At 52.6% G+C, this 27,103-nt stretch overlaps 1 protein-coding gene across 2 annotated transcripts; it reads left to right on the top strand.

The window, feature by feature from the left end:
- CRKL (CRK like proto-oncogene, adaptor protein) lies at positions 1 to 26,707 on the top strand. 2 transcript variants are annotated; one of them, XR_007949819.1, is made up of 4 exons: positions 1 to 317; positions 12,319 to 12,784; positions 22,569 to 23,306; positions 24,510 to 26,707. XR_007949819.1 is itself a non-coding variant. In XM_051973272.1 (3 exons), exons 1-3 carry the CDS (start codon positions 7 to 9, stop codon positions 22,701 to 22,703), a joined length of 912 nt encoding a protein of 303 aa, XP_051829232.1. In that variant the 5' UTR covers positions 1 to 6; the 3' UTR covers positions 22,704 to 26,707. The 2 variants fall into 2 exon arrangements, 1 of the variants encoding a protein (XP_051829232.1); XM_051973272.1 differs by having other exon boundaries at positions 22,569 to 26,707.
- Positions 26,708 to 27,103: the final 396 nt, after the last annotated feature.

The following is a 27,103-nucleotide window of genomic DNA, read 5'->3' as shown; positions in this document are numbered from 1 at the left end:
GCGGCCATGGCGGCGGCGCGCTTCGACTCCTCGGACCGCTCGGCCTGGTACGTGGGCCCGTTGTCGCGGCAGGAGGCGCAGGGCCGGCTGCAGGGCCAGCGGCACGGCGTCTTCCTAGTGCGCGACTCGTCCACCTGCCCCGGCGACTACGTGCTGTCCGTGTCGGAGAACTCGCGCGTGTCCCACTACATCATCAACTCGCTGCCCAACCGGCGCTTCAAGATCGGCGACCAGGAGTTCGAGCACCTGCCGGCGCTGCTCGAGTTCTACAAGATCCACTACCTGGACACGACCACGCTACTCGAGCCCGCGCCCAGGTATGGGGAGGGGCTGGGGGGAGGGGGACCCCCGAGAGTGGGGCCCAACTCCGGGCTTGGGGTGACCTTGGGCAGAGCCGGATCGGGTAGGGCTTTCCCCCGTTTCCTGGACGGGCGCCCCGCACCTCGGAGCTCTGGTTAAGCGAGGGCGCTGCCCCATTCCCGTTCTGGACCCGCCCGCCGCCGGGAGAGACTGGAGGCAGAGAGCCGCGGGTCCCTGGTTTCTGTGTGACCTTGGATAAGTCATTGCCCGGGCTCCGGACCTCGTGGGGAGCCCCTTCCCCGAGAAGGGGAAGCCTGGAGGGGAGGGGCGGGGCTGCAGCCAGGGAGCCCCAGGGGTGAGTCGGGGCAGGCTCCGAGGAGAGGCCCAGGGGAGACGCCGGCCTTGGCCACAGCTGGGGGGTAATTCCTGCTCTCCTGGACACCCGGTTGGGGGGTCTGAGAAGCCGTTGGAGGTTGGGCTTTGGGGCAGGGATGGTGGGTGTGAGAGTCAGCCTGAGAACTGCCCCCCACCCCCTGCGGTTAGAGGGAGGAGAATGGGGGGGGGGTCGGGACCTGGGGATGGCTCGGGGTCACTTGGGGGGAGGCCGTTCACATTGAAGGAGGAGGTTCAGAAAAGTGAGGGGGGAGGTGGAGACCTTCCCAGGAGGGGGTCTTGTTGAGAAGTTGGCCCTGGGCAGGGAGGGTCAGGGGAGGGGCCAGGGGCATGTTGGAAGCCCCAAGGGAATCTGGGAAGGAGGGGTCAGCCTTGTGATGGGGGAATGGGGGTCCCAGTGCTGGGAGGGCCCAAAGGCCGTGGGAGCAGGCTGGAGGACAGTTAGCTTTAAGGGCCCTTTAAAGGCTTGGGCTGTTGCCTTGTTTCCCTCTGGAAGTTTTTGGAAAGGAGAGAGAAAGCCCGCCCGGGACCAGGTAATCCTGGGAGATCCTCCACCTCCCGGGAGTCTCGGCCCAGGGCATTCTGGGAGCGGCTTCCAGGCTCCAGACTTTTCCTGGTTGGGCCAGAGATCTTGGCTTCTCTGACCTTCCTTTGTTGAAGGTGGGAAAGGTGCCGGTGGTCGCGCTTGTCCCCAGGCCTCTGAGCTGACTGGAATCCTGGCCGGGCTGGTGAGGCGATTCCCCTTCAGGCCCCCCGGGCTTTGTGCCCCTCCCCTGGGGTTCAGCTTGGTGGGGACGTCTGGCCAGCCTGCAGTTTTCTCTGCCGTCGTGGCCGGTCCTGCCGCGCTCGGCACCGAGACCGCTCCGGGCTCCCGGGGGCGCAGTGGGCGGAGCGTCGGTTCTGGCCCTGTCTGTGACCCGGCAGGTTCCTGCTCCCCACGCTGAGGTCACAAGAACAAACCCCCGGGCGGGAGACACTAGTAAAGGGCAGCAGGAACCTCAGCCAGGCCCCGGCCCGGAGGGAGACCGGCCCTCACCCTCGATTTCCTCTGGGGTCACATGGGCTGAGATGGGTAAAGCCCCCCCAGCCCCGGCCAGCTGCTGCGCTTGTCCCTGCGGGGGAGACTGTTAGCGCAGGCCGAGCCCCCCGGGGCTCTGGGGGGGAAGCTGCTTGTGCCTGTGGCCGGCAGAGAGCTGGATGGGCTCGGCCCCACGGCTGCCTCGGTGAAAGATGGGGGGGCGGGGCCCCGTTTGGGGCACCGCTGGGGGGATTCCAAGTGGGTCTCGTGCAGGACCCAGGGCCTGCGGCAGCCGCCCCTCCCGAGGGGGTTTGAATCGGGGTCTGCCAGAGGGATTTGGAGGCGGACAGGCTGGCCTGGCACCGAGGCCTAATTAAATGCTCATTTCAGAAAATGGGTTTTTTGCGATCCGAGTTACGCTCGGGATCGAAACGGTGTTAGTTCCCGTTGGCGAGGTGCTCCTCAGCTTAATGCAACCTGCTTCTTCGCCAGCAGCCCCGTGTTATGGGACGGAACGAAAGGCCAGGGGAGTGTTCGGGGGCACGGCCGGCGTGGCGGAGCCCGGGGATGCAGGGGGCGGACTGCTCTGTCTCACCCGGAGCGACCCCCCGGTGACGGGGAGCTCGCCGCCTCTGCGCCCCGGGCCGGGTCCTGGAGGAGGACGGCACCCAAATGAGCAGGCCTGGCCCCTGCTGAGACCGAACACCGGCGAGGGAGAGCAGGGAGGGGGCGTTGGGGGGCGGCTTGTCTGGGGGGCTGCAGCTTCTGCCAGGGACAGTTAGAGGCGGCTTTTCCTCCATTCCTCCTAGTTCTGGCCTCTGCAGCCCCTTCTCTTGGACTAAAACAGCCCAGGTTTGCTCAGGGAGACCCAGGATCCCAAGAATGATGGGAGCCCGTATCGGTGTGTCTGTTTCTAGGCTGAGGAAGCGGGATTCTCGGGAGAGCTTGGATCGCTTTGTTCTGCGGATTTCCTGGATGTGTGGGGGCAGAGAGCTCAGTTTGGGGGTAGAGGTGTGAAGGCCCCCACCCCTCAGGCCGCTTCAGTCTTTAAAATGTTGTCTCAGTCAGGCTGCAGGCTCTTGTTAGGGACCTACTGTGTGGGGGAGCACTGTGCTGGGGAAATGGGGACGGAGAAAAAAAGCATTTCCCTGCCCTCGGAGAGTTCCTCCTCTGCTTGGGCTGGGGAGAAGACTCGGATGGCCCGGGGTGACACAAAAGGAAATGGAGAGAAAATCATTGCGGGAGAGGATCCTGGGAGCCGGGGGGAAGGCTTCCTTTCACAGCTAGTGGTGGAGCTGAATTTGAAGGAAACGAGGAATCCTGGGAGATGGGGCTTCTGACAAGTTGTGGGGAGAGAGGGGCCGAGGAGGGAGGACGTCGCAGGCCGGCCAGGGGTCACAGCAAGAAGGCCAGTCTGCTTGGGAAGGGAGAAAGTAGAACAAGGCTGCAAAGTTAGGGGCAGCTTGACTGGGAAAGGAGGGCCAAGGAGTTGGCATTCGGAAGGCAGTAGGGAGCCATCGAGGGTGAAATGGTCTGACCTTTGCTGAGGAAAATCACTGAGAGCCGGAGGGAGAGAGACAGAGACCAGTGAGGGGGTCCCGCCTGTCGGGAAGGACATTTGAAATCCCATTTTAAATCTGCTTCTGTGAGCCAGCAGCTGGTGTTTGTTGGACACTCAGAACCTGTACGGAAAGCTGCCAGAGAGGCTGACGGTACGAGGCGATTACGGCCCCGAGGAGAGGGGGGACGGGCAGATTCTGGGACCGCTAAGACCCTTGGACACTGTGGCTGCCTAAGTCCTTCCCAGGCTGCAGCAGATGGTGTGGCCTTCAGGCCGGATGCCTCTAATTCCAGCTTAATCTAACAACAGATCAGCTCGAGCGTTAATGAGATTTAATCTGGAGCCAATTCCCCGATTAGTGAAGGCGCGTTGTTGTGGTTGAGCCCCAAGTGCCAGACTCTGCTTCGGCATCGCCTCAGAGCCTCGCTCTCCCCCTCAGAGCGAGAAGTCGCACAGTTGGATGGCTGGGGCGCTTGTGGAAAATGATGGAGGTCGTTCTGGTGGCTGCTGAAGCTCAGACATTGAGGGCCCAGCGCGGGGTGGCTCAGTGTCACCAGTGATTTGGACAATGCGAGAAAAAGCCTGTTTTTGTGGGAGTCTTAGGGAGCTAATGCAGGAGATGGGGAGCCATAGGAGAGAGTGGGAAGGAAAATGATCCGACGGGCTGGATCCGGTGAGATGAGCCTGCCCGCACAGAGGGGCCGGCCTGACCTGGGGCGGTTCCGGTGAGAATAACCGAGGGATTTTGGCGAACCCGAGCTCAAGAGGAACATGTCATTTCAGGAGAGCCAGGGTTGGTCTCGTTGGAGACAGGTGGGCCATCATCTGGTGCGTGCCCTCAGGCTGCAAAGGCCCGCTGAGCGAGGGCCTCGGGGTGTCTGGGAGCCGCCCAGTCCTGGGCTCCCACTCCTCCATCACCCCCATCCAAGCTGTTGCCAGAGCCTGCGTCCTCTCCCTTTCTCTCCTCTGCGTTGCCCCCAGCCTCGGTGCGGGACTTCCCCACTCCCCTCTGAATCCTTGCTCGTTTACCCTGTGTCCGGCCTGTACTTGTGTTTGCATTTTGTCTCCCCTGCACTCAGCCTAGGGCATGCAGTCGGTGCTTAATTAGTGTTTGTGTCCCAGCTCCTAACACAGCTGAGCTAGTCCCCTCAGAAACCAGCTTCCAAGCCTTAGATGGGAAGCCATCAGTCCCATGTGCCTGGCACTGTGCTTTTAGCTTGGGGACACTGGGGACCCTGGCAGGTCCGGGGTCTGTTCCTCCTGTAAGAAATGGGAGAGAAAAGGGCGTTTTAAGAGGTCGCATTTTTAACGGCCACGTTTTAAGGCTTCCAGGCTGGGAGGGACCCGTGCAAAGGTTTGGAGATGGTAGATGGTTGGCGTGAGGGACGGCAGCGGGGAGAGCGGAGGTCTGGGAAGGTGACGGGATTTAGCCAAATAGTGGGTGGAGTTTGATGCTAGAGCCAGAGAGGAGCCACTGTTGGAGGTGCTGGAGCAGGGGTGACCTTCGGACCCGGCCTGTAGGTAAATAAGCCCCTTGGGCCCCTTTGGCAGAGCAGGCCAGCTCAGAGGCGGGGCCGGGGAATGGAAGAAGGGAGCAAGCCGAGAAGTGATACTTGGGAGGAGGCTTTGACCTGGGCGTCTTCAGGGAGCCCTTAGCAGGCATTAGGAAGGCCTTCCAGCTTGTGTCCCTGACAGGCTAGGGGGGCACTGAGGCCCTGGCCCGAGCTGGGACTCGGCCTACCCAGGGGCCTTCCACAAGGCCCAAACGTTGGCAGAGCCTCTGGAAGGCAAGTCCTCTCGGTGGGGATTCTGGGTCAGCAGGGATCTGGCAAAAGCCCCTTGGCCCCGGGGCCTTGCTTGAGAGGCTGCCAGAGATGGGGCCCTTGGTAAAAATTTATTGAATGGTGCTGGGGGGGCAGTGGTTGGACTTAGAAAGTTCTCAGGGCGGGGGCAGTTCTGGGACTCTGGATCGCTGCCCTTGGTGGGCAGCTCCTCGTCTCCTCAGATGTACCGACCTCCGATCTTAGGCAGGTAGGAGGGGGTGGGGCCCAGCCTGTGATCCCAATGTCTCTTCCCATCATTTTAATTGGATTCAAGGCCAGAGCCTTAGAGAACCGGCCCACAAGGCACAAGGAGAAGCGGGAATTGGGGCCGGTCTTTTTGTAGGAGGTGGTATCTGAGCGGAAGGAGGGGGGCCCCCTTAGTGTCTGGGTGATGACCCGGCTGGGACAGGGCACGTGCGCCAGCTGGGAAGATGATGGGATTGGCCAGGGGAGTGGCGCGGCGGGCGGCTGCGGGCTGCCGAAGGGCTCCCCCTGCTCGGGGCTCTCATTCCCTGACTCGGCCCTCTAGGCTGCCCTGCCCAAAGGCCGAGGGGGATCTTGCAGACTTTAAAAGTGAGCGCCTTCTCAGCCTAAGCGGACACAAGAGATCAAGCTGCTTTTTCTTTTTAAGGTTGGGGGTGGCAGCCTGCAGCCAGATCTGGCGTCGTGCCCCCAGTGAAGGGCAGCGCTTATAATTTTAAGTAGGAGAAAATTGCATTTGCAAAGCAGTTTGCTGACCCTTGTTTTCGAGGAGAGCTCCCAGCAGGCTAGGTCCTCCCCCTTTCTCCTTTGGGACCCTGCACCGGTTCTTCCATAAGCCAGCCACACACCCATCTGGAGCAGGGCCTTCCTGGCTCCCCCCGACTCCCACAGATCTTGGCGGAGTGCAGAGCCCACCTGTCCTTCCATAGCTCCGATTTGGGGACACGGTCATTTGTGGGCTCCAGAGATTTGCAGTAATGTTGCTCTACCAAACAGAGATGCGGCTGTGACTTAGTAAGAGGGGACCCGCCTCCTGGCAACCGGAGCTGTCTGGCGTTGCCGTGGGAGATAGGAGAGGGAGTCAGCCCCCAAGCTTTCATGGAGTGCTCCCTCTGTGCCCGCCATGCCCCCCGGCTAAGGCAAGGGCTCAGCTGAGGTAGTGTGAGGGGCCGTCATGATGTCCAACTTTATTTCAGAACTTGGTGCTAAGTCTTGGTCCTTTACACGGGGCTCCAGTTGGCGAGTCATCGCTATTCCTCTGGCCCAAGCTTTCCCTCGCAAACGTGGTCCTGTGTTTGGGGAGCCTGCCTCTCTCGGCCTGGCCTTGTCCTGTCTGGGGTCAGCAGGTCGGGGACTGGACGGGGCTTTGGGGAGCTCGGTTCACCCCCGGGCTATCCCGGGAGAGCCGATTGTTGGGCCGCGGGGGCCCGGAAGGATCGCCGAGGCAGGAGCCGAGACATTCAGGGCTGACTGCAAGTGGGCAGGTGGGCAGGTGGGCTTGGTTCCCCTCTCCGGCTCCTGCCTTCCCAGATCCTTCACTGACCTGACCTGGCTTTTAGACAAGTTCCTGCCATTGGCTTTCTGCTAAGGCCGGGCAGTCCACCAATACCAGTAGGTTGGAACTTTGGGGCAATCCTGATGTTTTTTCTAATACGTATTTTTTCCTCCCATTAAAACAAGAAAACAAAATCCTCGGGACAAACACGAACAGTCAAGCAGACAGATCCCCAAGTTGGCTGCGTCCTAATCAGGTGGCTTGGCCAGTGGGACTCCGGGCCCAGGATCAGCAGGCCTCATCTTCCTAAGTTTGTCTAGCCTGGGATGCTGGGACTTTTCAGGCAGGAAGTGAGCCCCGGGGGGTGTGAGGGAGGGCTGGAGCTGGCTTCTCCTAGTGAAGAACAGACCGAAGGAGCTCCGAGGGGTGGCCGGGAGCCCCTCCAGGGCAGGAGGGAGGCAAAGCTGGAGCCCCGGGGATGAAAGCAGCTTTGGGCGATTTTATTTTGTGGGGCTTTGCCTTGCCTTTGCTGTTGTCCGAATTTTATGCACTGATTTAGTTAGTTAACTTCTCATTTAAACAAATTAGGAAAGTCTGTAATTCCTGGGTTCATCGTCCAGGAGGTAACAAAGTTTACACAGCCTGTGAGATAGAAGGGGCCCGTGGTGGGGAGGGCCAGCCTGCTGCCTCTTGTGCCTGAGCCTGGAGAGTGTGGGCACGGGGAAGGGAGGGAGCTGGGCCCTGGGTTCCTGCGCTCGGCTGGAGCGGAGGTGAGGGGCTCCCTCCTGGAACCCGTTGTCCCGGCTCTCTCCATGGGGCCTTTTTAGGCCGGGCTCACCCTCCCCCTACATGAGGCCTGCTTTCCCTTCCAAGCAGCACGTGGAACTGCATGGCCACCCCCAGTCCCGTCAGTCACAGAGGCCTCGGCTGCTGGGCCCTGGGATCCTGGGGGGCGTCCTGGTCCGGCCGGCTTCCCCTGCCTGCATCCGGGACCTCTCTCTGTCGCGGCTTGTTGGAGGCAGCCTGTCGTGGCCTGTCGAGGAATGTCCGCGGGAATGTGCTGACCGCACAGGAGACTCTGAGCCAGTTCCCTTCTACAGGCTCGTCTGCTCTTTTAAGAACAAGTTGCGCTTTTTTATTTTTGCGCCCCCTTTGATTTGAAACCTACCTCCTCCCAATAAATAGCTTCCATTGCGGGGTGCCTCGGAGCCTCGTGGCTCTGAGGCAGGTAGGAGGGCGTCCTTCCCGTTCTCCCAAGGGCCTCGGCAATTCTGGAGCAAGCGGTGCTGGGCACGGGCCCCTCGCACTCAGAGCACACGGTCCTTGGGTCCCAGGACCCAGTTGCTCCTGCGGGAGTGTTGGAGCTTCCGTTCAGTTCAGCAGATAAGAGTGGTCGGAACTCGTGATTGCCGCCCCCTTTTCTCACGCCCGGCCTGGGAGATATTATAGTGGAGGGGCAGTAGGCTGGAGCCCTTGGCGCAAAGCCTCTGCAGCAGATTGTGGGCTTGGCGGCAGGGGAGACCGGAAGGCAGAGGGGGTGGGCTTCGGCAGGCAGTCAAGTGCCGGCCCCCGCGTGATGGTGCCTCAGTTACAAATGAAGATCTGCTTTTGGAGAGGACGTTTCTTAGTAATTTTTTTTTTATTCTAAACTTAAACTCCAGACACTTCTCAACTCTGACCCTCAGCAAGTCACTACTAAATATCTGAACCTTGCCCCCAACCAAATCTATGTGCCTCAGCTTTCCCGTCTGTTAAAAAGGGGATAATGGCAGCATCTGCCTCCGAGTTAGTTGTTGGCAGGATCAGATGAGATAGCGATTGCAGAGCCCGTGAGCACACTGCCTGGCACCCAGGAGTGCTGTATAAAATTGATCGTTTTTATTATTGTTTAGCCTCTAAATAAAACGGGCACTTCCATAAACACAGAACAGAGCAAGAAGATTGTACATGAACCTGCAGATCTCCTTACCGCTTGCTTTTCAAAGGATGGGGGAACGTCAATACATTTTTCAAAGCTGCCATGCTTTCTGACCTGCTTCTGAGGCATCTTAAAAAAAATAAAGATGCCCCCATAAGCCACTTTTCTTTCTTGTTTTCTTTTCTGTTTCTCTCTCTTCCTCTCCCCCCATCTCCACTGGGGGAGAACAATATACATCCTTTCCATATCTCCCTGTATCCCTCGAGTCCAGGACCTCTCCGTGGGGGCTGAGGAGCAGGCTTTGTCATCTCTCCTCCGCTACTGGTCTCAGGTCTTGTTTTCCTTCTCAGATTTTTTCCCTTCTTTCTAAATCCCATTTTTCTTGTGTAGCAAGATAATTGTATGAACATGTATACATATAGTGCATTTAACATATACTTTAACATATTTAACATGTATGAGACAACCTGCCATCTTGGGGGGGGGAGGGGAAAAGTAGGAACAGAAGGTTTTGCAAGGGTCAATATTGGAAAATTACCCATGCAGAGATCTTGTAAATAAAAATATTTAAAAAAAAAAAAGAGTTGGAGGAGGGTCAGTTACTACCCTATATGACTTTTGGACGAGTCACTTTCCTCCTCTGTCCCTCATTCTCATCTGGATGAGATGGACTCAAGCTAAACAGTCTGGGGGATACTCCAGAACCTGTAACATCAACCAATTAATTAGCAAGCATTTATTAAGTGCTTATCATGTGCCCAGTGCTCTGATAAAGATAAAGGTGGAGTCAAATGCTCTTGAGTTAGCTCACTTACCTTCTGTTGTCATACTCTAGATCTTTCAAAAAACATACTCCTAATTTTCAGATGTTCCAGTGACTTCACAAGGAGACTGAATTAAAAGAGCTCTAGAGGGAAGGAGGGATGAGGAGACTTGTTGGCAGTGGGCACGGTGACCCCTTTTTGTATTGATTGATTGCGTAAGCTCGGGCTGAGCTATATTTGGTCCCATCTACATCTTCGTCTATCTGCTTAGTGGCCTACTTAAAGATTGGCCCAATTAGAAGTTTTTAAATAGGGCTTTCGGAAGAACTTGACATTGTTGACGGTGGGGTTATAATTAATCTGGTGGCAAAGACAAAATAATGGAACCGATTTTCAATTTAGGCCCCATTTGAAATTAGAAAATTAGTACTTGACCTGAAAGACCTTGAAGTTTCAGTGGAGTTAACATTTAGCTCCTTAAGAGGCTGACTAAGGCCTTCGTGTGGTTCTAGTTATCTCTTTATTGCCCCCACTCAGTTCTCATCTGTAAAATGGGGTTCATAGAATCTTAAAGAGTTTGAGGTTCGAGGCCTTCCTCTGGTCTGTAAAGCATTTTGTAAACAGTATTAACTTTCTTCTGACTTGTTTTGTTTGAGAAATCTCCTATAACTGCATCTCCCTGGGCCTGGCATAGATTTTGTGGGGAGGATGTTCTCGGGGGTTACGATTCACAAAGCACTTTGTGCCTCAGAGTCCGAGGGGTGCCGTCGTTCACCTGGGAGATGGGCCTTCTGTCTGCCAGGCAGAGAACGGAGGCTATGGCTTTGGTTTGACCAGAGGCTTTCTCGATCTCTGGGGCCGTTGGCTGGATTTCAGGGAGTCCTAGGGGTCCCTGGTTTTCCCAGATCTCTCCCCTAGATCAAGCTTTTCCTCCTTTTGTGAATGTGGGCTGCGGGCTTTGCTTGGGGGGCATCCTTAGGCTTTCAGATCCTAAGAGGCGATGGGGCACATAAAAACGCCCACGCCTGTTCTATGGTCCCGAGAGTCTGCTGACTGTCTGAAAAAAGGGAATTGAAAGTAAAAGAGCACAGGATTCCAGCCAAGGGAGCCTGGTAAGGGTCTCATCTTTGGTAGGAGAGAAGCTGAGGCTGCTCCCTTGTACTGACTGGCCGGGAGTGGAAGGGGGGCTGAGACCGGCGGAGCTGGGCCGGGATACCTCCTTGGTCCAGGCGGGACCCTTGGTTCTCTGGCCCAGCAGCTTCCTCTTCTACAAAATGAGGAACCGGAGGAGCTCCTTTCTCAGGGCCTGTCCGCTCTCACGTCCTGCTTCTGTAAAAAATGTAGTGACTTCTAGGAGGAGGGTCGGGGTCTAACCCGTGGCCTGGTCTGGTGGCAGGAGCGATTTCCTCACTCTGAGCTCTGCGGAAACCCCCAGAGGAAGTCCCTCCCACCGCAGTGGTCTCCGGGCGGCCCTTCTCTTAGCAAGCCTCTTTCATTCTATTTCCGTCTGTCCGTCCTCTTGCCTGGAAGGAGCGTGCCTTGTTTACCTTCCTCCTGACTTGTCAGACTCGCGTCCTTCGGTCCCGCTCACCATCCCTTCTTTGAAGCTTTTCCTGCCCGTCCGCAGCCGTATTGGCGTCTCCCCTCTTGGAGAACTTAGTGTCGTTCTACAAGAGATCCCCCATTCACTCCTTGCTACACCTGGCAGATACAGAGGAATTAGACAACAAAACATCTGTTAAATCAGGGAGACGCTTTGGAAAAACTGGCTCCTGATCCTGTGTCGAGTTAGAGTGTCCGGAGGGGGATGTTGAGGAGGGCGAAAGATCTGGAGCTCCTGCCATGCGGGGGTGGGTGGAAAGAACTGGGACAAGAGAAGTCTCAGTGGGAACAGGAGAGCTTTTGCAAAGGCATTTGGAGGAGGGAACAGGAGTTCTCTTTGATTTTGTTTGTTTGCTTTTTGCTGAGGCATTTGGGGTTAAGAGACTTGCCCAGGGTCACATAGCAATTAGAGTTAAGTGTCTGAGGCCACATTTGAACTCAGGTCCTCCTGACTTTGGGGCCGGTGCTCTATCCGCTGTATCAGGTAGCTTCCCCTTCTCTTTGACTTTGGAGAGCAGCAATGGGAGCGGTGGGTGGAGATTGCAGAGGGGTGCAGATTTAGACTTCACTTTCCAATAGTTAAGAGCCATCCAGAAATGGGCCAGTTACCTCGAAGGTGGCGTGGGCCCTCTGCCTTTCCGGGAAGGCTGTGGAGCTCCTCTGGTTCTTATTCTGTGCTTGGGGGAATTATATGGGCTTCCATGATGCCATTCAGGTCTGGGTCGTGCTGTTTGATGGAGAAACATCATCTCAGTTGATGCTCCTGGGAAGTAGGTCACTCAGACCCCCATTTTGGGGCCAGGGAAAGAAAGACTCAGTGACATAGCAAGATCCCACATAGCTAGTAAATGGTACCCAGCTTGTGAACCCAAGTCTTTCAGTAATATGTATATATATATATATATATATAACATAAATATATAAATTAATAGATAATAGCCAACGTTTGTATAAAGCTGACCATGTGCTAAGGACTTTACAAAAACCTCATTTGATCTTTACAACTACCTGGCAATATAGGGGCAGTTATTGAACCCATTTCCCAACTGAGGAAACTGAGATAAAGTGGTACAGTGACTTGCTCAGGGGTCACCCAGCTGCTAAGTAAGTGTCTGGGGTCAGATTTGAATTCAGGTCCTGAGGCCTGCACCACTGCCATCGTACCCTTCCCGAATGTCCAGTCTGCCTCCTCCAGGAAAGGGGAGAGTGTGTCCTTTGGGAGGGGGGAGGTTGAGGGGCTTCCGAAGTAGAAGTCGCTTCGTTTGGAGCCGGGTCAATTCATTTTTAGTGTCGAGCCTGAGGTTTTCAATGGAGGGGAGCTCCCTGGGGAGTCCCAGAGACCGAAATGCTCCCTGGCTTTTTGACCTTGAAGCAAGTCTCCCCTCTCTGGCCCTCAGTTTCTCCAAGCTGTTGATAGTATTTTTCTTCGCGTCACACTCGGTTCTGTTTGGTTTTGCTTCAGGTATCCAAGCCCGCCCATGGGCTCTGCCTCAGCACCCAACCTGCCTCCCACAGAAGAAAATGTGGAATACGTGCGGACTCTGTATGAGTTTTCTGGGAATGACCCCGAAGACCTGGCCTTCAAGAAGGGTGAGATCCTGGCCATCGTTGAGAAACCCGAGGAGCAGTGGTGGAGTGCGCGCAACAAGGATGGGCAGGTGGGGATGATTCCTGTGCCTTATGTAGAAAAGCTGGTGAGATCTTCCCTCCACGGGAAGCACGGAAACCGCAATTCCAACAGTTATGGGATCCCCGAACCCGCTCACGCCTATGCCCAGCCTCAGACGGCCAATCCTCTGCCAGCGGTCTCCAGTCCTCCGGGGGCAGTGATGAGCCCCCTGCCCTCCACCCAGAATGGACCTGTCTTTGCAAAAGCAATTCAGAAGAGAGTCCCGTGCGCCTATGACAAGACTGCCTTGGCCTTAGAGGTAAAGCCATCAGCCTTGGTTGGGGGCTGGGAGGGGGTCTGTGTGTCTCTGTGTGTATTAGTCTACGGTTAGCCGTGCAAAGTGATTTGATCAATCTGTGAAGCTTTAAGCAGAGGTGGAAACCCAAGATCCCCATGATTCACCTTCCTCTCCAACATCCCCCTCATTCACCTTTCTTTCCTAGATCCTTATCATTCACCTTCCTCTCCAAGATCCCCCTCATTAATCTTCCTCTCTAAGATCCCCCTCATTCACCTTCCTCTCTAAGATCCCCCTCATTCACCTTCCTCTCCCAAGATCCCCCTCATTCACCTTCCTCTCCCAAGATCCCCCTCATTCACCTTCCTCTCCCAAGATCCCCCTCATTCATCTTCCTCTCTAAGATCCCCCTCATTCACCTTCCTCTCTAAGATCCCCCTCATTCACCTTCCTCTCCCAAGATCCCCCTCATTCACCTTCCTCTCCCAAGATCCCCCTCATTCACCTTCCTCTCCCAAGATCCCCCTCATTCACCTTCCTCTCCAAGATCCCCCTCATTCACCTTCCTCTCCCAAGATCCCCCTCATTCACCTTCCTCTCCAAGATCCCCATCATTCACCTTCCTCTCCAAGATCCCCATCATTCACCTTCCTCTCCTAGATCCTCATCATTCACCTTCTTCAAGATCCCCCTCATTCACCTTCCTCTCCAAGATCCCCCTCATTCACCTTTCTCTCCTAGATCCTCATCATTCACCTTCTCCAAGATCCCCCTCATTCACCTTCCTCTCCAAGATTCCCCTCATTCACCTTCCTCTCTAAGATCCCCCTCATTCACCTTCCTCTCCCAAGATCCCCCTCATTCACCTTCTTTTCTCAAGATCCCCCTCATTCACTTTCTTTTCTCAAGATCCCCCTCATTCATCTTCCTCTCCCAAGATCCCCATCATTCACTTTTCTCTCCAAGATCCCCATCATTCACCTTTCTTTCCTAGATCCTCATCATTCACTTTCTTTTCCAAGATCCCCACCATTCACTTTTCTCTCCTTCCCGCAATTTCTTGATCTTCTCAGTTGAATCTTTTGGGAATTTTCCTGATGTCGTCAGGCATTCTTGGGAGTTTATTTCTTTTTGGGGGGGATTTCTTTTGATTATTTAAGGAAATCTTCCCAACAGCTTGGCCTTGTTGGGAGACTTGCTGAGCTTTTTCTTTCTTTTTCTTTCCTCAATAGGATTTTATTTTTTCCAATTATATGTAAAGATACTTTTCAGCATTTATTTTTGTAAGATCCAAATTCTTTTCTCCCTTCCCCCTTTCCAAGGCCACAAGAAGTCTGATGTAAGTTATATGTGTACAATCATTTTAAACATTCTGTATTTCTTACATTGTGCAAGAAAAATTGGAACAGAGGAGGAACAAACCTTGAGAAAGAAAAACTAGCAGGGAAAAGCGAAAATTGTACGCTTCCGTCCACATTCAGCCTTCGTAGTTCTCCTCAGGAGAACTTCCTGGAAGTCTTTTTATTGACACTTGATCAAGGCTTAATGGGGCAATGGAGGAAGAGATAGGATTGTGTGATCTTGGGGGAGTCATTTAACTTAAATCTCTGGGTGTCAGCTTCCTCCTCTGAAATAAAGACTGGGGGCTTTAGTCTTGGGTGATGGGTTTAAGAACTGAAGTCAAGTCAGTCATGGAGGTGAGGGGGCCGCTGTGAAAGACAGCTCGAGACACTGGACCTTGCAGCGCGGGGTCACCGCGAGGAGAGCTTGGTCCTTGAAGGGCTTCAGACTCCCGGGGGAGCCGGCTTGGCCGGTGGGCTGCCGGGTGAAAGGAGGAGCCTCAGAGCCCGGTGAGAAGGGGTTGGGAAGTCACATGTCTGACTTAACAGCCCAGAAGAGAATCTGGATGGCTGAGCCCCGACCACTGGGCCCTTGCTGGGGCGGCTGCCAGGTTGGAGGTTGCTGTGTTTGCCCCAGAAGGGTAGAGAAGAGAGGATCAGGGCGTCCATAGTGTCTGTGGCTGTGGCTGGCTCAGAAAAGGAGGAGGCCCTTGGGCCTGAGCGTGAGCTGCTGCCGCCCAGCGATTTTATCTGGAATCTCGGAGAAGAGGTGTTCAATACTTCCCCTTGCCCAGGGCCTTCCCAGCGGGAAGCCCCCGCGCTCAGAACTGGACCGTCCCTCCGAGGGCGTTCTCCGCCTCTTGTCCACAGTGGAGAATTTGGGGGGAGACACGGGAAGCAGTTACCGACCTGATGTCCTGTGGCCAGGAAGGAGGCCGGCATGATGGCAGAGGCCACTGGCCATCACTGACCGTGAAATGGAGTGGGGGGAGCTTTCACTGGTGTAGGAGACTCCAGAGGAAGGTTTGGGCCTCAGAGGGCAGGACGTGGCTCAGGCAGCCCGTCAGAGGCTCGGCTGACCCCGTGTCTTCCCCTCTCCGGATGGCTCGTTCATTGGCTGTGAAGGTTGTTTTGAAGACTTGGTAGTGATTTACCCCATTTCTCTGTAATTCTCTGTGGTACTGGCACGAGAAACCTATTAACTTGAAAGGAGGCTAAGGGAGACCTTGAGGGACTTGGGCCTGGAAGGAAAGAGTTTGATAGAAGGGGGTTGGGGGGCAGATGAGGCCGCCTCTCCCTGGGGGCCAGTCACTGGTGACAGCCGAGCCTCCAGTAATTCAGCACTGAGGGAGACGCTGGGGGATAATGTGGGACCAAAGTGCACTGGAGACCCTGCGGGATAATGGGTGGGGCAGGCGGGCACGCTGGGGTGAGCAATGTGGACCGCTCGCCTTCATCTGCTGTAGGGCGACGTCTCTTCGCTTTCAGAGAAGCAGCGAGCGGGCTCTGGCTGTGCTCCGGAGAAGGGGCAGTTAGGACGTGAGGGGGCAGGGGGGCAGAATGTGCCCCAGGTGACCCTTCTGGAAGCGCCTTCAACAATGGCATCATTGGATTCATTTTCCCGAAGGGTTGGCAGAGGCCGCGGTACTAGAAGTGCCGTCTGCTCCGGCTGTTCGTGGGAGTGCGGCCAGCCAGTCCGGGGATGCCCCGGGGCAGTCGGGCAGGGAAATGTGTGTGTGTTGGCAGTGCCCCAGACCCTTCGAGGGGAGGCTGTGGAGAAACACCGAGCAGGGACAGGCTCCTGAGGCATCGTCAGTCAATCCTGACAGCAAGAGGCTGCCCAGCTTGGGGGGTCAGGACAGTCACCGGAGGGGGGGGGTGTCTGTGGGGCCTGGGAGGAGCCAGAACTGCAGGGAGCGCATACGGTTCCCAGCGGCCTCTGCCGAGGCGCCAGAGTCCAGCTGCCACCTCCGGTTCTGAGTGGAATTAGGACCATTGTGCCGCAAGGAGAAGCGAGAGCCCGCTCTAGAATCCGCTCGTGTCTCGGTGTCTCAGTGATTCTCTGGAAGAATGGCTCACCCGCATTTGTTCTGTGCATCCTCTCACTCGGTCTTTCAGCCACCCCGTTACCCTCCACGGTTTTCATTATTAACTGACGTGTTTCAGTTTTGTCCAACTCTCCATGACCCCATTTGGGGTTTTCTTGGCAAAGATACTGGAGGTATTTTGACATTTTCTTCTCCAGCTCATCTGACAGGTGGTGAAACTGAGGCAAACGGAATGAAGTGGCTTGCCCAGGGTCACCCAGCTGCTGGGTTGTCTGCGGCTGGATTTGAACGTGGCTTTTCTAAGGTTGTCCCCTGAGCCGTCCACTGCCCAAACGTTTCACAGATGGAGAAGAGGAAACAGGCAGGATTTCAGTGCTTTGTCCAGGGCCATCCCCCCGGTACCTGTCTGAGGTTGGATTTGAACACACCACCCACTCCACCCCAGCTGTCTCTCGGACCTGAGGGCCCCAAGGGGCTGATGAGCATCGGGGAGGGGGCTGCCTCACTAGGAGTTTATCCCAGGAAGGCGGCTGGGCCCAAAACCCGGCACTGAGTCATGCTTGGGTCCCTGGGTTCTTGGGGCAGACAGGCGTTTGGTTTTGTGGAGTCATGATGGCATTAGCCTGGCTGGCAGCAGTAGCTCCCCCCATACAGGTTTGCCCCTTTGAGTCCTCAGTTTTTTTGTCGTTTCTCCATCTTTCAGAAGCCCTCTGTTGTTTTTATCATCTTCAGGCCTTGGGCCCAGTGGGTCATGCCCTTGGTATCGGAGGTTGGGCCTAGTTCCCTTGTCTCTCTGGCAGAGCCTTTTGCGCCACATGATAGAATCCAGGAGTTGAGGGGCTTCCAAGGACAGCTTCTTGATTCCCTGGAGGGCGGCCTCTCCACTGGGGCCTCTCCGGCCTCGGCTTCTCTGTCGAGGGGGCCAAGTGGCCTTTTGTGCTCAGAACATTTTCTTGGTGTGAAGCCTAACTCTGTCCCTCAGCGGCCTCTTCCTTCCCCTGTTGTCCCTTTTGGATCACGGAGAAGCCAGCCCTTGTGGTCACGGTGGTCCCGAAGTGAGGGTCAAGTCTAGAGTCAGGGAAGGGGATGCTGGTTTGTATTTTGTAGTTCATAGGGAAACAGCTGGAAGCGCTGTCACTTCAAGCTTCTGCTTGGTCTCTTTCATGGATTCTTGTGACCTCTGCAGAACGTCCCCCAAGACAGGCCATGGACTGGCCCACAACACGGTGTAGAAGAACAGCCTGGGTCTGCCAGAAGATCCGGGTTCCAGTCCCGGCTGGCCCTGGGCTGTGCTGCGAGGGGGCCTCGCAGCAGGTGCCCTGCATTTGGGGGCCAGCCCTGCTTCTTAGAAGACCTTAGGCTCTAGGGCCTTGGCTCCCCAATCTGTGAGCACTGCCAGCCCTCGAGCGTGGATACGGTACCTGACCAGGAAGACTGTGGAGGAAGAGAATCTAAGGGGCTTTGGAGGGAGGGGCCAGGTGGGCTAATGGGAGCTCTTTGGAAATGAGCTGGCAAGGAGCGGTCCAAGGACACTGGAATCCCCGCAGCCCTGCTCTGCAACAGGCATCGTTGGCTTAGCCAGTTTCTCCAGTGCCGGCCTGCGCCTGGGGTAGCCGGAGGCCTTTCTGGGGGCCCTGGAATGTTGGGGCTGCCTGGTGCAGCTGCTGGAGGCCCATTGGGCAGAGGACGGGCAGGAAAGCAGGGGCCGGAGAAGGGGCCAGCTGCCGCTGGGCGCCGCGGGGGCGGCAATCTTCTCACAGCTCCACGCTCCTGTAACCCTTCCAGGCGGGTTTACAAACTGTTTTCCTTGTAACAGCTGCGCAGGAGGCCTGGCAGGGGCTTCGTCTCCCAAGAAGTTAAGAGCAGCTTGGGGCGCTCGAGGGAGGGCAGGGCACTGTTCCCCTCCTAACCTCCTAAGAGCAGCTCTCATCCCACAGACCAGGAAGGGGCTCAGAAGGTCACCTGTCTGCAGGCGGCTAAAGAACGTTAGACTCACCAGAGAGTGAGGTTCTGAGCGCGGCTCTAGAGACCCACATGACGCCGCGTGGCCTTCGGGTCCTGCCGTGGTCCCAGCAGTTTCAGACTGTGGAGAGCTTACTACGTGCTTCTGTAAACTCTTGCCGGCCTGGGCCTGTGCTTCTGGAGCCAAGGAGGCCGGACCAGCAGAATGGATTGCTTTCCTTGGCCAGACCAGTTCTCCGCTGCACTGGGGGGCTCTGCAGCCCGCCCCCGCTGCTCCCCCTCTGTGGGTGAGCTCACTTTGAATGTTTCATGTTACATGGTCTCCCAGGCCAGTCCCAGCCCCTCCACAACTGAGTAGAGAGCTTCATGACTTGTTAGGGACAGAAAATTGGATCCAAAGGGCAGCTCTCTGGGCGTAGCCTCTCCAGACTCAGGCTGGTCCTTGCCCAGCTGTCTGTCCTTGGGCCCATGTGGGGACCTGTGTCGCAGGAGCACTTAGCTTCTGTGAACACAAAAGCAGCGCTAATCAAGTTGATGGAGGTTTTTTTTCTTTTTTTTTTAATTTTTTTTTTTTGAAGATGTTGTTTTTAAACCATATTTCTTCACCTTGCTGTGAATAGCCTTAGATCGCTTTCATTGTTGCAACAGCAACCACCTGTTGAGATTTCTTGAAAGACCAAAGTAATAGTCTCATTCAGCCTGTCAGAGGAGACAGGAGGGGACGGACATCAGTCACGGGTGTCTGCCAGTGATGGAGGACGTCATCTTCAAGGACACCTGCAAGAGTTTTCTCTTAAGAAGTTTGACTTCCCTATAGGAAAAACCAAGGAGATGATCAGTGGACGGCGTCCCACTGAGAGCCTGTCTGTCTGGGACACGCCGTGCGGATGGACAAATTGGGTCCGGAATCAGAGAGTTGGGGAAGCGTCTCATGGGAAGCAGTGAAGAAAGACAAGAGGACGAGACAGAGAGTGGCTGATGGCGGTCCCTGGCAGGCTTCCATAGGGAACAAGGACTCAGCCAGCTACGCGAGTCCGTCAGGTGAGGAAGGAGCCCGCTATGCTAGTGGCCAAACAAAGCTCCCACTGAAGCTGGCCCGTGTCACCTGGGAGGTGATATCTTGGGAGGGAGCCGACACCGAGGCAGGGTGCCAGTAGTGATGGCGTGGCAGAGCACACGGGAGAAGGTGAAAGGTCACAAAGGAAGGAACAGCTTCTCCTCGGCTCTGCACAGAGAACTGGGACCCATAGGAGTTGCAGCAGCAGGTGGAAGAAGGCAGCACTTATTTTTAGGGCTGATGTTTCAGGTCAGACGACACTGGGCAGGCGTTGTCTCCAGGACAAAAATGTGAGCTCCCCGACCTGCTGGTGAGGGCTTCCTCAGCTGCCAGTCCCCCATGGATCCCCAAGCTCTTCGTTTCTTGTCCACACTTCCTGAACGAGTCTCTTTTTTGGGGGTCCTCTTCCTGCATTAAGCCTTCCCTCAGTACAGTTTGGTTTCATGGAGCAGACACTGCTCCACCAACGTGCATGTTCCCTTGCAGATTTGTCTCGTACCAGAGCACGAACGCATCCTTTAAGGTTGCTCGTTTGTCGTTGTTTGCCTAGTCCAGTTCTGCCTCTGCTTTTTTTCCTCTGTAGCACTTTATACAAGTCTTTCTATGTTTCTCTGAATTATTCCCCTGCATTACTCCTTGTGCCTTAGTAATATCCCATCATGTTCACGTACTCTCCATTTTGCTTATTCGTTCCCCCATCCATTGGACATGTTTTATTGTCAGTTTTTCTTGTCGGAAGTGATGGTGTGCTGCCGATATAATCATTTGTGATCCTCCCTATTGGGAGTGTGGGGGCTGTCTGGTCAAAATAGATGTTAAATCCAATATATGTATACATATTTATACAATAATCTTGCTGCACAAGAAAAATCAGATCAAAAAGAAAAAAAAGCGAAATGCTCTGTTGTGATCCACACTCAGTCCCCACAGTCTCTCTGGGTGTAGACGAGTCTCTCTGGGTGTAGACGGCTCTCTCCACAAGATCGTTGGAACTGGCCCGAATTGTCTCATTGTTGAGAAGAACCACGTCCATCAGAAATGATCATCGTATAATCTTGTTGCCGCCACAGTTAATTTTTAAGAATGAATAATAACCAGTTCATCATTTGGGGAATGGATGAAAAGGCATGATGGAGTACTCTTGTAATAAGAAATGACTGGGGCGGGGTGAGGTTGTTCCCAAGAAACAAAACCTTTATGAACTATTAGAGTGAAGTGAGAAAAACCAGAAGATTATTGTGCACAGCATTGCTCTGATGAAAGGTTCTATTTTTATATTACGTGAATGCCTATAAGTAATAGTGATTGATTAGTACAATGATCCAAGACAATTCCAAAGGACTCTTCTCCTCCCCCCCAACCCCCCGCCCCAGGCAATTGGGGTTAACTGACTTGCCCAGGATCACACAACCAGGAAGTATTAAGTGTCTGAGGTCAGATTTGAACTCAGGTCCTCTTGACTTCAGGGCTGGTGCTCTATCCCTTGCAAAAAAATGCAGTTTAGCTCCTGAGAGAGAACTGAGAAACTAATTTTTTTATTTTCTTCATTTCTTCCTCGTTAAGTCATATAAATTATATTTAGCATGGTTGGATTTAGCATGATTTCATATGTGTGTCCACGCAATAACCCAGCAGGATCAGTCCTTCAGACACTCAGCAAAAACTTGGTATCTTTCCTCTCCCCTCCCTTTTTGTGTGTGTCCTCATTTTCCATACACCTTCTGGCTCTGATTCAGATTCTCATTTCCTATCTTAAGAAATTTGAAGGAAAAACTGAGAAGTCCCTACCCCAGAATTGAAGACTCAGTAAACTTGAAGGTGATGGTCACCAGCCTTAATTAAGAGAAGGGGAATTCTGGGTGTCACTGTGTCACTGTCCCTTTGGTACCACAGCCGGGCTTCTCATTGACAGGCATAGGTCAGTCTTACCAGGTCACCAGCAATCATAAGAAACATCTCCTGAGAAGTCATGATCAGGTAAATGCTAATTTCTCTTATTACAGTTATTCCTTCCATGTTGTTGAATTAAGGGTCCAGTGCTCCCAGTTTGAAAAATCTATAAAATATTTCGTCTTTTTCTTCATACAAGAGAAGTTTGAATTCTCATGGTATTGAAAGATCAAATACATTGATATTGTACAATACTATTCATCAATTTTATGCATTTCTGAGTTTCTGAACTTTTTGTGTTATTTACATGTCTGTTGAGGTTTCTGCAAAATTCCCAAGAAATTCCCATTAAAATTTTTTTTCCTGAGGCAAATGGGGTTAAGTGACATGCTCAGGGATCACACAGTCAGAAAATGTTAAGTGTTTGAGGCCATATTTGAAGTCGGGTCCTCCTGACTTCAGGGTTGATGCTTTATCCACTGCGCCATCTAGTGCCTTCCCCCCACCCCCCCAATTTAATTTTTTTATGCTGATCCGTGATATAGTCACAATGTGTGCTGGAGTTCTTTTGGTAATAAGCAATCAAAGAAGCAATGCCAGGGAGAGGGCAAGGATTTGAGCGATGCTGGTTCTGCACAAAAGTCCTATTATTTTCTTTTTTTTTATTAGGAATTCCACATTTCAATAAAGATGAGAATTTCCACAAAGAACTTAGAAAAAACATTGTATATGAAACCAAGACCCTGTTATATAAAAACATGGTGCCCATCTCATCTGTGAATCCTTCAGAACTTCATTCTGCTCTCTTCCATGAACTTTAAAATGTTTGTTTGACTTGTTTTTAATTTTTCATCTTTGCCTTTTTCACACACACCCCACCCCACTCCCATCCTTCCTTTGTAACAAATAAGTAGAGTCAAGCAAAGTAAATTCACATCTACCACATAGGTATGTCAAGGGGATCATTACTTTGATCAGTCAGTGAATTGTCTTTTCTATAGTAAAAATATTAGAACTCACTTAAAGGTTAATCCAAAGTATTAATGGCCTAATTCAAATACGAAGGTTCTATTTTTATATTACGTGAATGCCTATAAGTAATAAGCAGCTGTATAATAATAATTTTTTTTCAAAATCATTATTTTAAAAAGTTTTTATCTTTTATAGATTCTTCATGTTCAGTACAAACTTGATGAAGAAGATAAAGTTGCTCATTTTTGATGGGCCCTTTAATTCTTTTCTAGAAATTGTTCGAGTCAGTATTGTTGAAATATGCTTTCCTTACTCAGCTCTCGGGTGACATTTTGAACTTCTTGTAAAATGATGTGTTCTGGTCTTCCTTGTCTCAACTGAGGATAGAGCTAGGGTCAGATTAAATCCAAGTATCCTTTGGGTCCTGCGGCCTTTAATAGAAGAAGAGTTGAACTAGGGTAGGAGATTGTAACTTTTTATTAGTTGTCTTTTATTGAAGAGAAAATGCTAATGCTCCCTTTCTCCTTTCCTAATAGGTGGGTGACATTGTAAAAGTGACAAGAATGAACATCAATGGTCAGTGGGAAGGAGAAGTCAATGGCCGCAAAGGGCTCTTTCCTTTCACACACGTCAAGATCATTGACCCTCAAAATCCAGATGAAAACGAGTGATTCCTGTTACCCACCGTATGCTGCTGCTGCTCCTGCTTCATGTTCTGGCTCTCATTAGTAGCATCCTCTGAAATGGGATTCCATTCTCTCACAGGCAAGCTAGGGAGCCTGGCACAGCTCTCCGGCTTGCTTCCGTTTGGAGGTCTTTTCTACACATCTGGAATGCACACAGCTGGCAGCCTTCGGGCATCGTATCGTCGCTGGATTGTCTCAGACTTAGCCAATTGTAGGACTTTTTTTGGAGTTTAGCTTGAAAGCCCTAGCGGAAGTACACGGGAAAAAAGACATTGAGGAGGAAAAGGTCTGTTTCCCTCATTCGGATGCTCTCTTGGCTTCATCCCGTCAAATTCAGTTGAAGAAAGAAAGCATTTGGCAATTATACTTGAACTTGGTGCATAGCTCGCCCTCCAACTTGGTGTGCCATCTTCATCTTGTTGTTGAGAGGAGAAATCATAGAACGAGAAGATGAGAGAATTCTGTCCTATCACAGTAAAAGCCGAATTGGAACGTGGGAAAAGAATCATTGGAATTGTGTATTCTGAACAGTTAGAAATTATGAGTTTTCTCAATACAGGGGATTCTGCTTGCCTCTGAGCTTCGAAGGTAAAGTTTCTTTGATTTAAAGAAAGAACTACATTGAAGCCAAGGCCCATCTTTATGTCATGTCTTCATTGTTGTAAATGGTAGCCTGTTTTTCCATGTGATAAACAAACAAACAAAAAAAACCCATTATATTTAATTCCAACTTTCCAAATGTTGTAAACGATAGAAAACAGACTTCAAGGAGACATACGTCCTTTCACTTCTCCCCAGTGAAACCATCCAGATTCTGCACGTGCACACATACATACACACACGGAGCCATTCTTTTATTTTTCTGGTCTGCTTTCAATGAATGCCCATTTTAAAGGTGAACCAGCAAAAACTTCCCTAGGGAGATTGTTCTCTGAGCCTAGGAGTTGGATCCACCTCTGTGGAAAGTGAACAATCTCTTTGCCCTTCCAGAGGCTGGAGAGAGCAGTCAGGCTCCAGGCTGGGTTGCATTATCACCAGCTGGAGATACCCAGAGTTTGGGCTCCTCTTGGGCAGACTCAAGAGATCCAGGAAAAGCAGGGTACTAGTTGGCTAGACCTACCAGTAGAGCTTTTGTAATGCAGGATAATCTTGCTCCATTTTTTAAAAGCCCCTTGATTACTCATAGCAATAGGAAAAGGCATTCAGACTTGATCTGTTGCAAATATGTGACTTGGGAAATTTTAACACACTTACAGAAATTCAAACTTTTAATACTATTTTCTGCCAGATATTAGTAAAAGGAAAGGCAGAAGTTCAAACAGAAAATCAGCACTGACTATAAACATAGAAAGAGCCCCTTAATTAGTGCATTTGGTCTTTTGGTCTGCCCTTCCTACTGACTTATTTTTTTAGTCTTTATATATTTGCAACTTAGAATGTGTTGTGTGTTTTTGAGCCAAAGCTCATAGACTCTTGGATTGTTACAACTGGAAGAGATGCAGCATAGAATTCCTCACCACAAAACAAGCTAAGTTTTATAGCCGAGGAGACTGAGGTCCAGAAGGGAGGGTTGAAGCCCAGAAGCCAGCTCTGCTTCCCCCTGTGCCGCACATAGGACAGAAGAGGTGGCTGCCCAACAGCCGAGTCCAGCACGGTCGCGCTCATGAGCATCGCGAAATTCACGAAGAAACTTGTTTTTTTTTTTTAAATTTTTATTTAATAATTACTTTATATTGACACTCGTTTCTGTTCCAATTTTTTTTCCCTCCCTCCCTCCACCCTCTCCCCTAGATGGCAAGCAGTCCTTTATATGTTGGATATGTTGCAGTATATCCTAGATACAATATATGTTTGCAGAACCGAACAGTTCTCTTGTTGCATAGGGAGAATTGGATTCAGAAGGTATAAATAACCCGGGAAGAAAAAACAAAAATGCAGATAGTTCACATTTCATGAAGAAACTTGAACGATAAAATTGAGAAATTTGAGCCGATCGGAGTTGGCCTGGATTTCCCCAGCCGGTGACTAGTCCCCATAGGCTGTGTGTGCAATGACCTACTTCAAAAATGCCTTCTCTTCAGCCAACATTTCCACAACTACTTGAAGCTATTTATCAATCTGTCCTACTGAAAATGTGCCCGTTCTGGTTCCCCTCCTTCTGCCAAAAGCCAAGGTCCAGCACGGTGTTCGCCTCCAACGGCCCCAGGATCAGCCTTGAATCCACTCAACCCTTTTGTGCATTCACTGTCGGACTTGCCCCCCGTCACACCTTCCAAAGAGAGCTCTCCTTCCCGGCCCTGGCGATCTGTGAAGGGGGCAAGCCCGCCTGGTTTCTGAAAGACAAAGTGCTCCCTGGGCCACATCTGACTCCGTTTCGGTCCTCCCGAGGAGTCAGGGCTTGCTTGCATGCTGGGTGTAGATGAATTTTCCTTTGACTTGCTCTTCCCAGTCATCTTCTTGTCCTGTGTGGGTTCATGTAGGTCACCAAGCAATAGATCAGAAAATGTTGGAGGTCAAGGGGGTAACCCCCGTATTTATCTTTTACACTAAAATGCACAGGTTCCCCAAGGGGGTACATGTTTCTAGTGCTGCCGAGCATGTTCTGGAACCTGGGAGCATAATTCAGGATCCATGAAGAGGCTGAGCAGAGTCCTAGAGACTAGGACTCTTAGAACTGTAATGGTCTGGGGAGAGCTCTGCTCTGTTCTGGAAGAAGCTGGATTTGGAGCCAAGCCCTAGGGGTTGAGTCTCGCCTCAGCTGCTCTCCGACTTGGTCACTGGAGGCAAGTCCCCTCTCCTCTCTGGGACTGGATGCCTTTTAGTGTCCCTTCCAACTCTTAAATTGCTCCGAACCTATGAGCCCAAGTCACCGCCACATTCTACAGAAAAAGGGGTGTGAGAGAAGTTCAGAAGGGACAAGCTCCGCGAGAGCTTCCCCTGGCCCGGCCCCATTCTGAGTGCTCCCCTCAGCTCGCAGACAGAGTTTCCCAACGGCCCTGTCTGCTGTGAGTCTGTTCTCTGCCCTGGGAGGATTGCATGCGCTCCGTGGGCAAGCGTTTCCCTCTGAGCCGCTGCTTGTGCTGCTTGCTACCCTCCCTGCTTTGTCTGTCGCCCCGATCTCTGGGGGTTCCGTGAGCCATCACTGTGGTTCCGTCGGGACTTGGTGGTCCCGAGGCTTTGGATTCAATGCACTGTTTAAAGGGCTCACATGCCACCCCTTGTTCTTCTGTCATTCGTGGACTGAGAAGGAGCTCCTGGGCCTTTGAGCTTCAGCCAGGTCCCCGGTCCAAGTTGACGAGGTAGGTGATGTCGCCCGACTTGGGTCATTAGCCCCATGTGCCTGTCTTCGTGCTTCTGGCTTGGTCTCAAAGGGAGACTCCCCATGCCCCTGGCTCCCTGGGCCTGTGCTCAGCCACTCACACTGCTTGGGAGGAGCCCGGGGACAGTGTGGATCCCGGGGCCTCTGACCCGAAGCTGCTCAGCTGCGTCTGGGGAAGGAGACGGCTGTGGAGTTTGGTTTTCACACAGCCTTGCCAACTAATGCCGAAGAGCACGGGGCCCGGGACGAGGGCGTTCCGTGGTGCCGGCCTCAGGCGCCCAACTTTTTCCTCAGCAGACGAGGTCCCTCTGCACGAGGGACGGCTGCTTGGCTTCCGAGACGGGCGTCACTGTGCTTTCCAGCCCCCAATGGGACAGATGATGACTCTTTCAACCTGTAACTTAAAAATCATGAACTTCAGGCAATAATATTTTCTGTGTAAGCTTTTAAAATTATTTTTGGGGGATCATAGCTTGTTTTATTTTGTGCTATAAAATTAACAGTATTAAATGACTTCTATTCTTAGAATACATCGAGTGTCTTTTCTTAACAGATTAGTGCCTTTTTATTTTCCTACTCCATTGATTCCATAGTACTGGGCCCAGCATCAAAGCCAGTGTTTTCAGTGGCCTGTTTGTACACTGTCTGAATAAATCTTGCATCAACTCGAGGCACTTTGGGTTTGTTTTCCTCATTTTAATGTACTCACTGATTTCTTGAGGTTCCTGGGTACACACACACCACACACCCTTCCATGGAGGCTGCAGAGAGTGCAGGGCCACCTTGTGATCATACAGGGGTGGTGATGCCCCAACTTCTCCAACCTCACGGCATGTCAGCTGCCCTCACCTCCCAGATCTGGTGTGGTGTGGTCAAAGGATGGAGCTGAATGGGGAGGCCATAGTGCTCACTGAAGCCAAGGTTTCCAGCTCTCTCCTCTAATTATCAGCCCCACACTTTTACCTAGATTTCATCTTACGTTGGACATGCTGAAAAATTAAACACAGGCCATGCTCTTGGTGTTTTTTTCCCTTTAAATAGCATGCAGTTGAAGATAATAATAAGT

Source organism: Antechinus flavipes, chromosome 1 (genome assembly GCF_016432865.1).
Source record: "Antechinus flavipes isolate AdamAnt ecotype Samford, QLD, Australia chromosome 1, AdamAnt_v2, whole genome shotgun sequence".
Lineage (NCBI taxonomy): Eukaryota > Metazoa > Chordata > Mammalia > Dasyuromorphia > Dasyuridae > Antechinus > Antechinus flavipes.
This window is presented reverse-complemented; position numbering and strand designations above follow the sequence as displayed.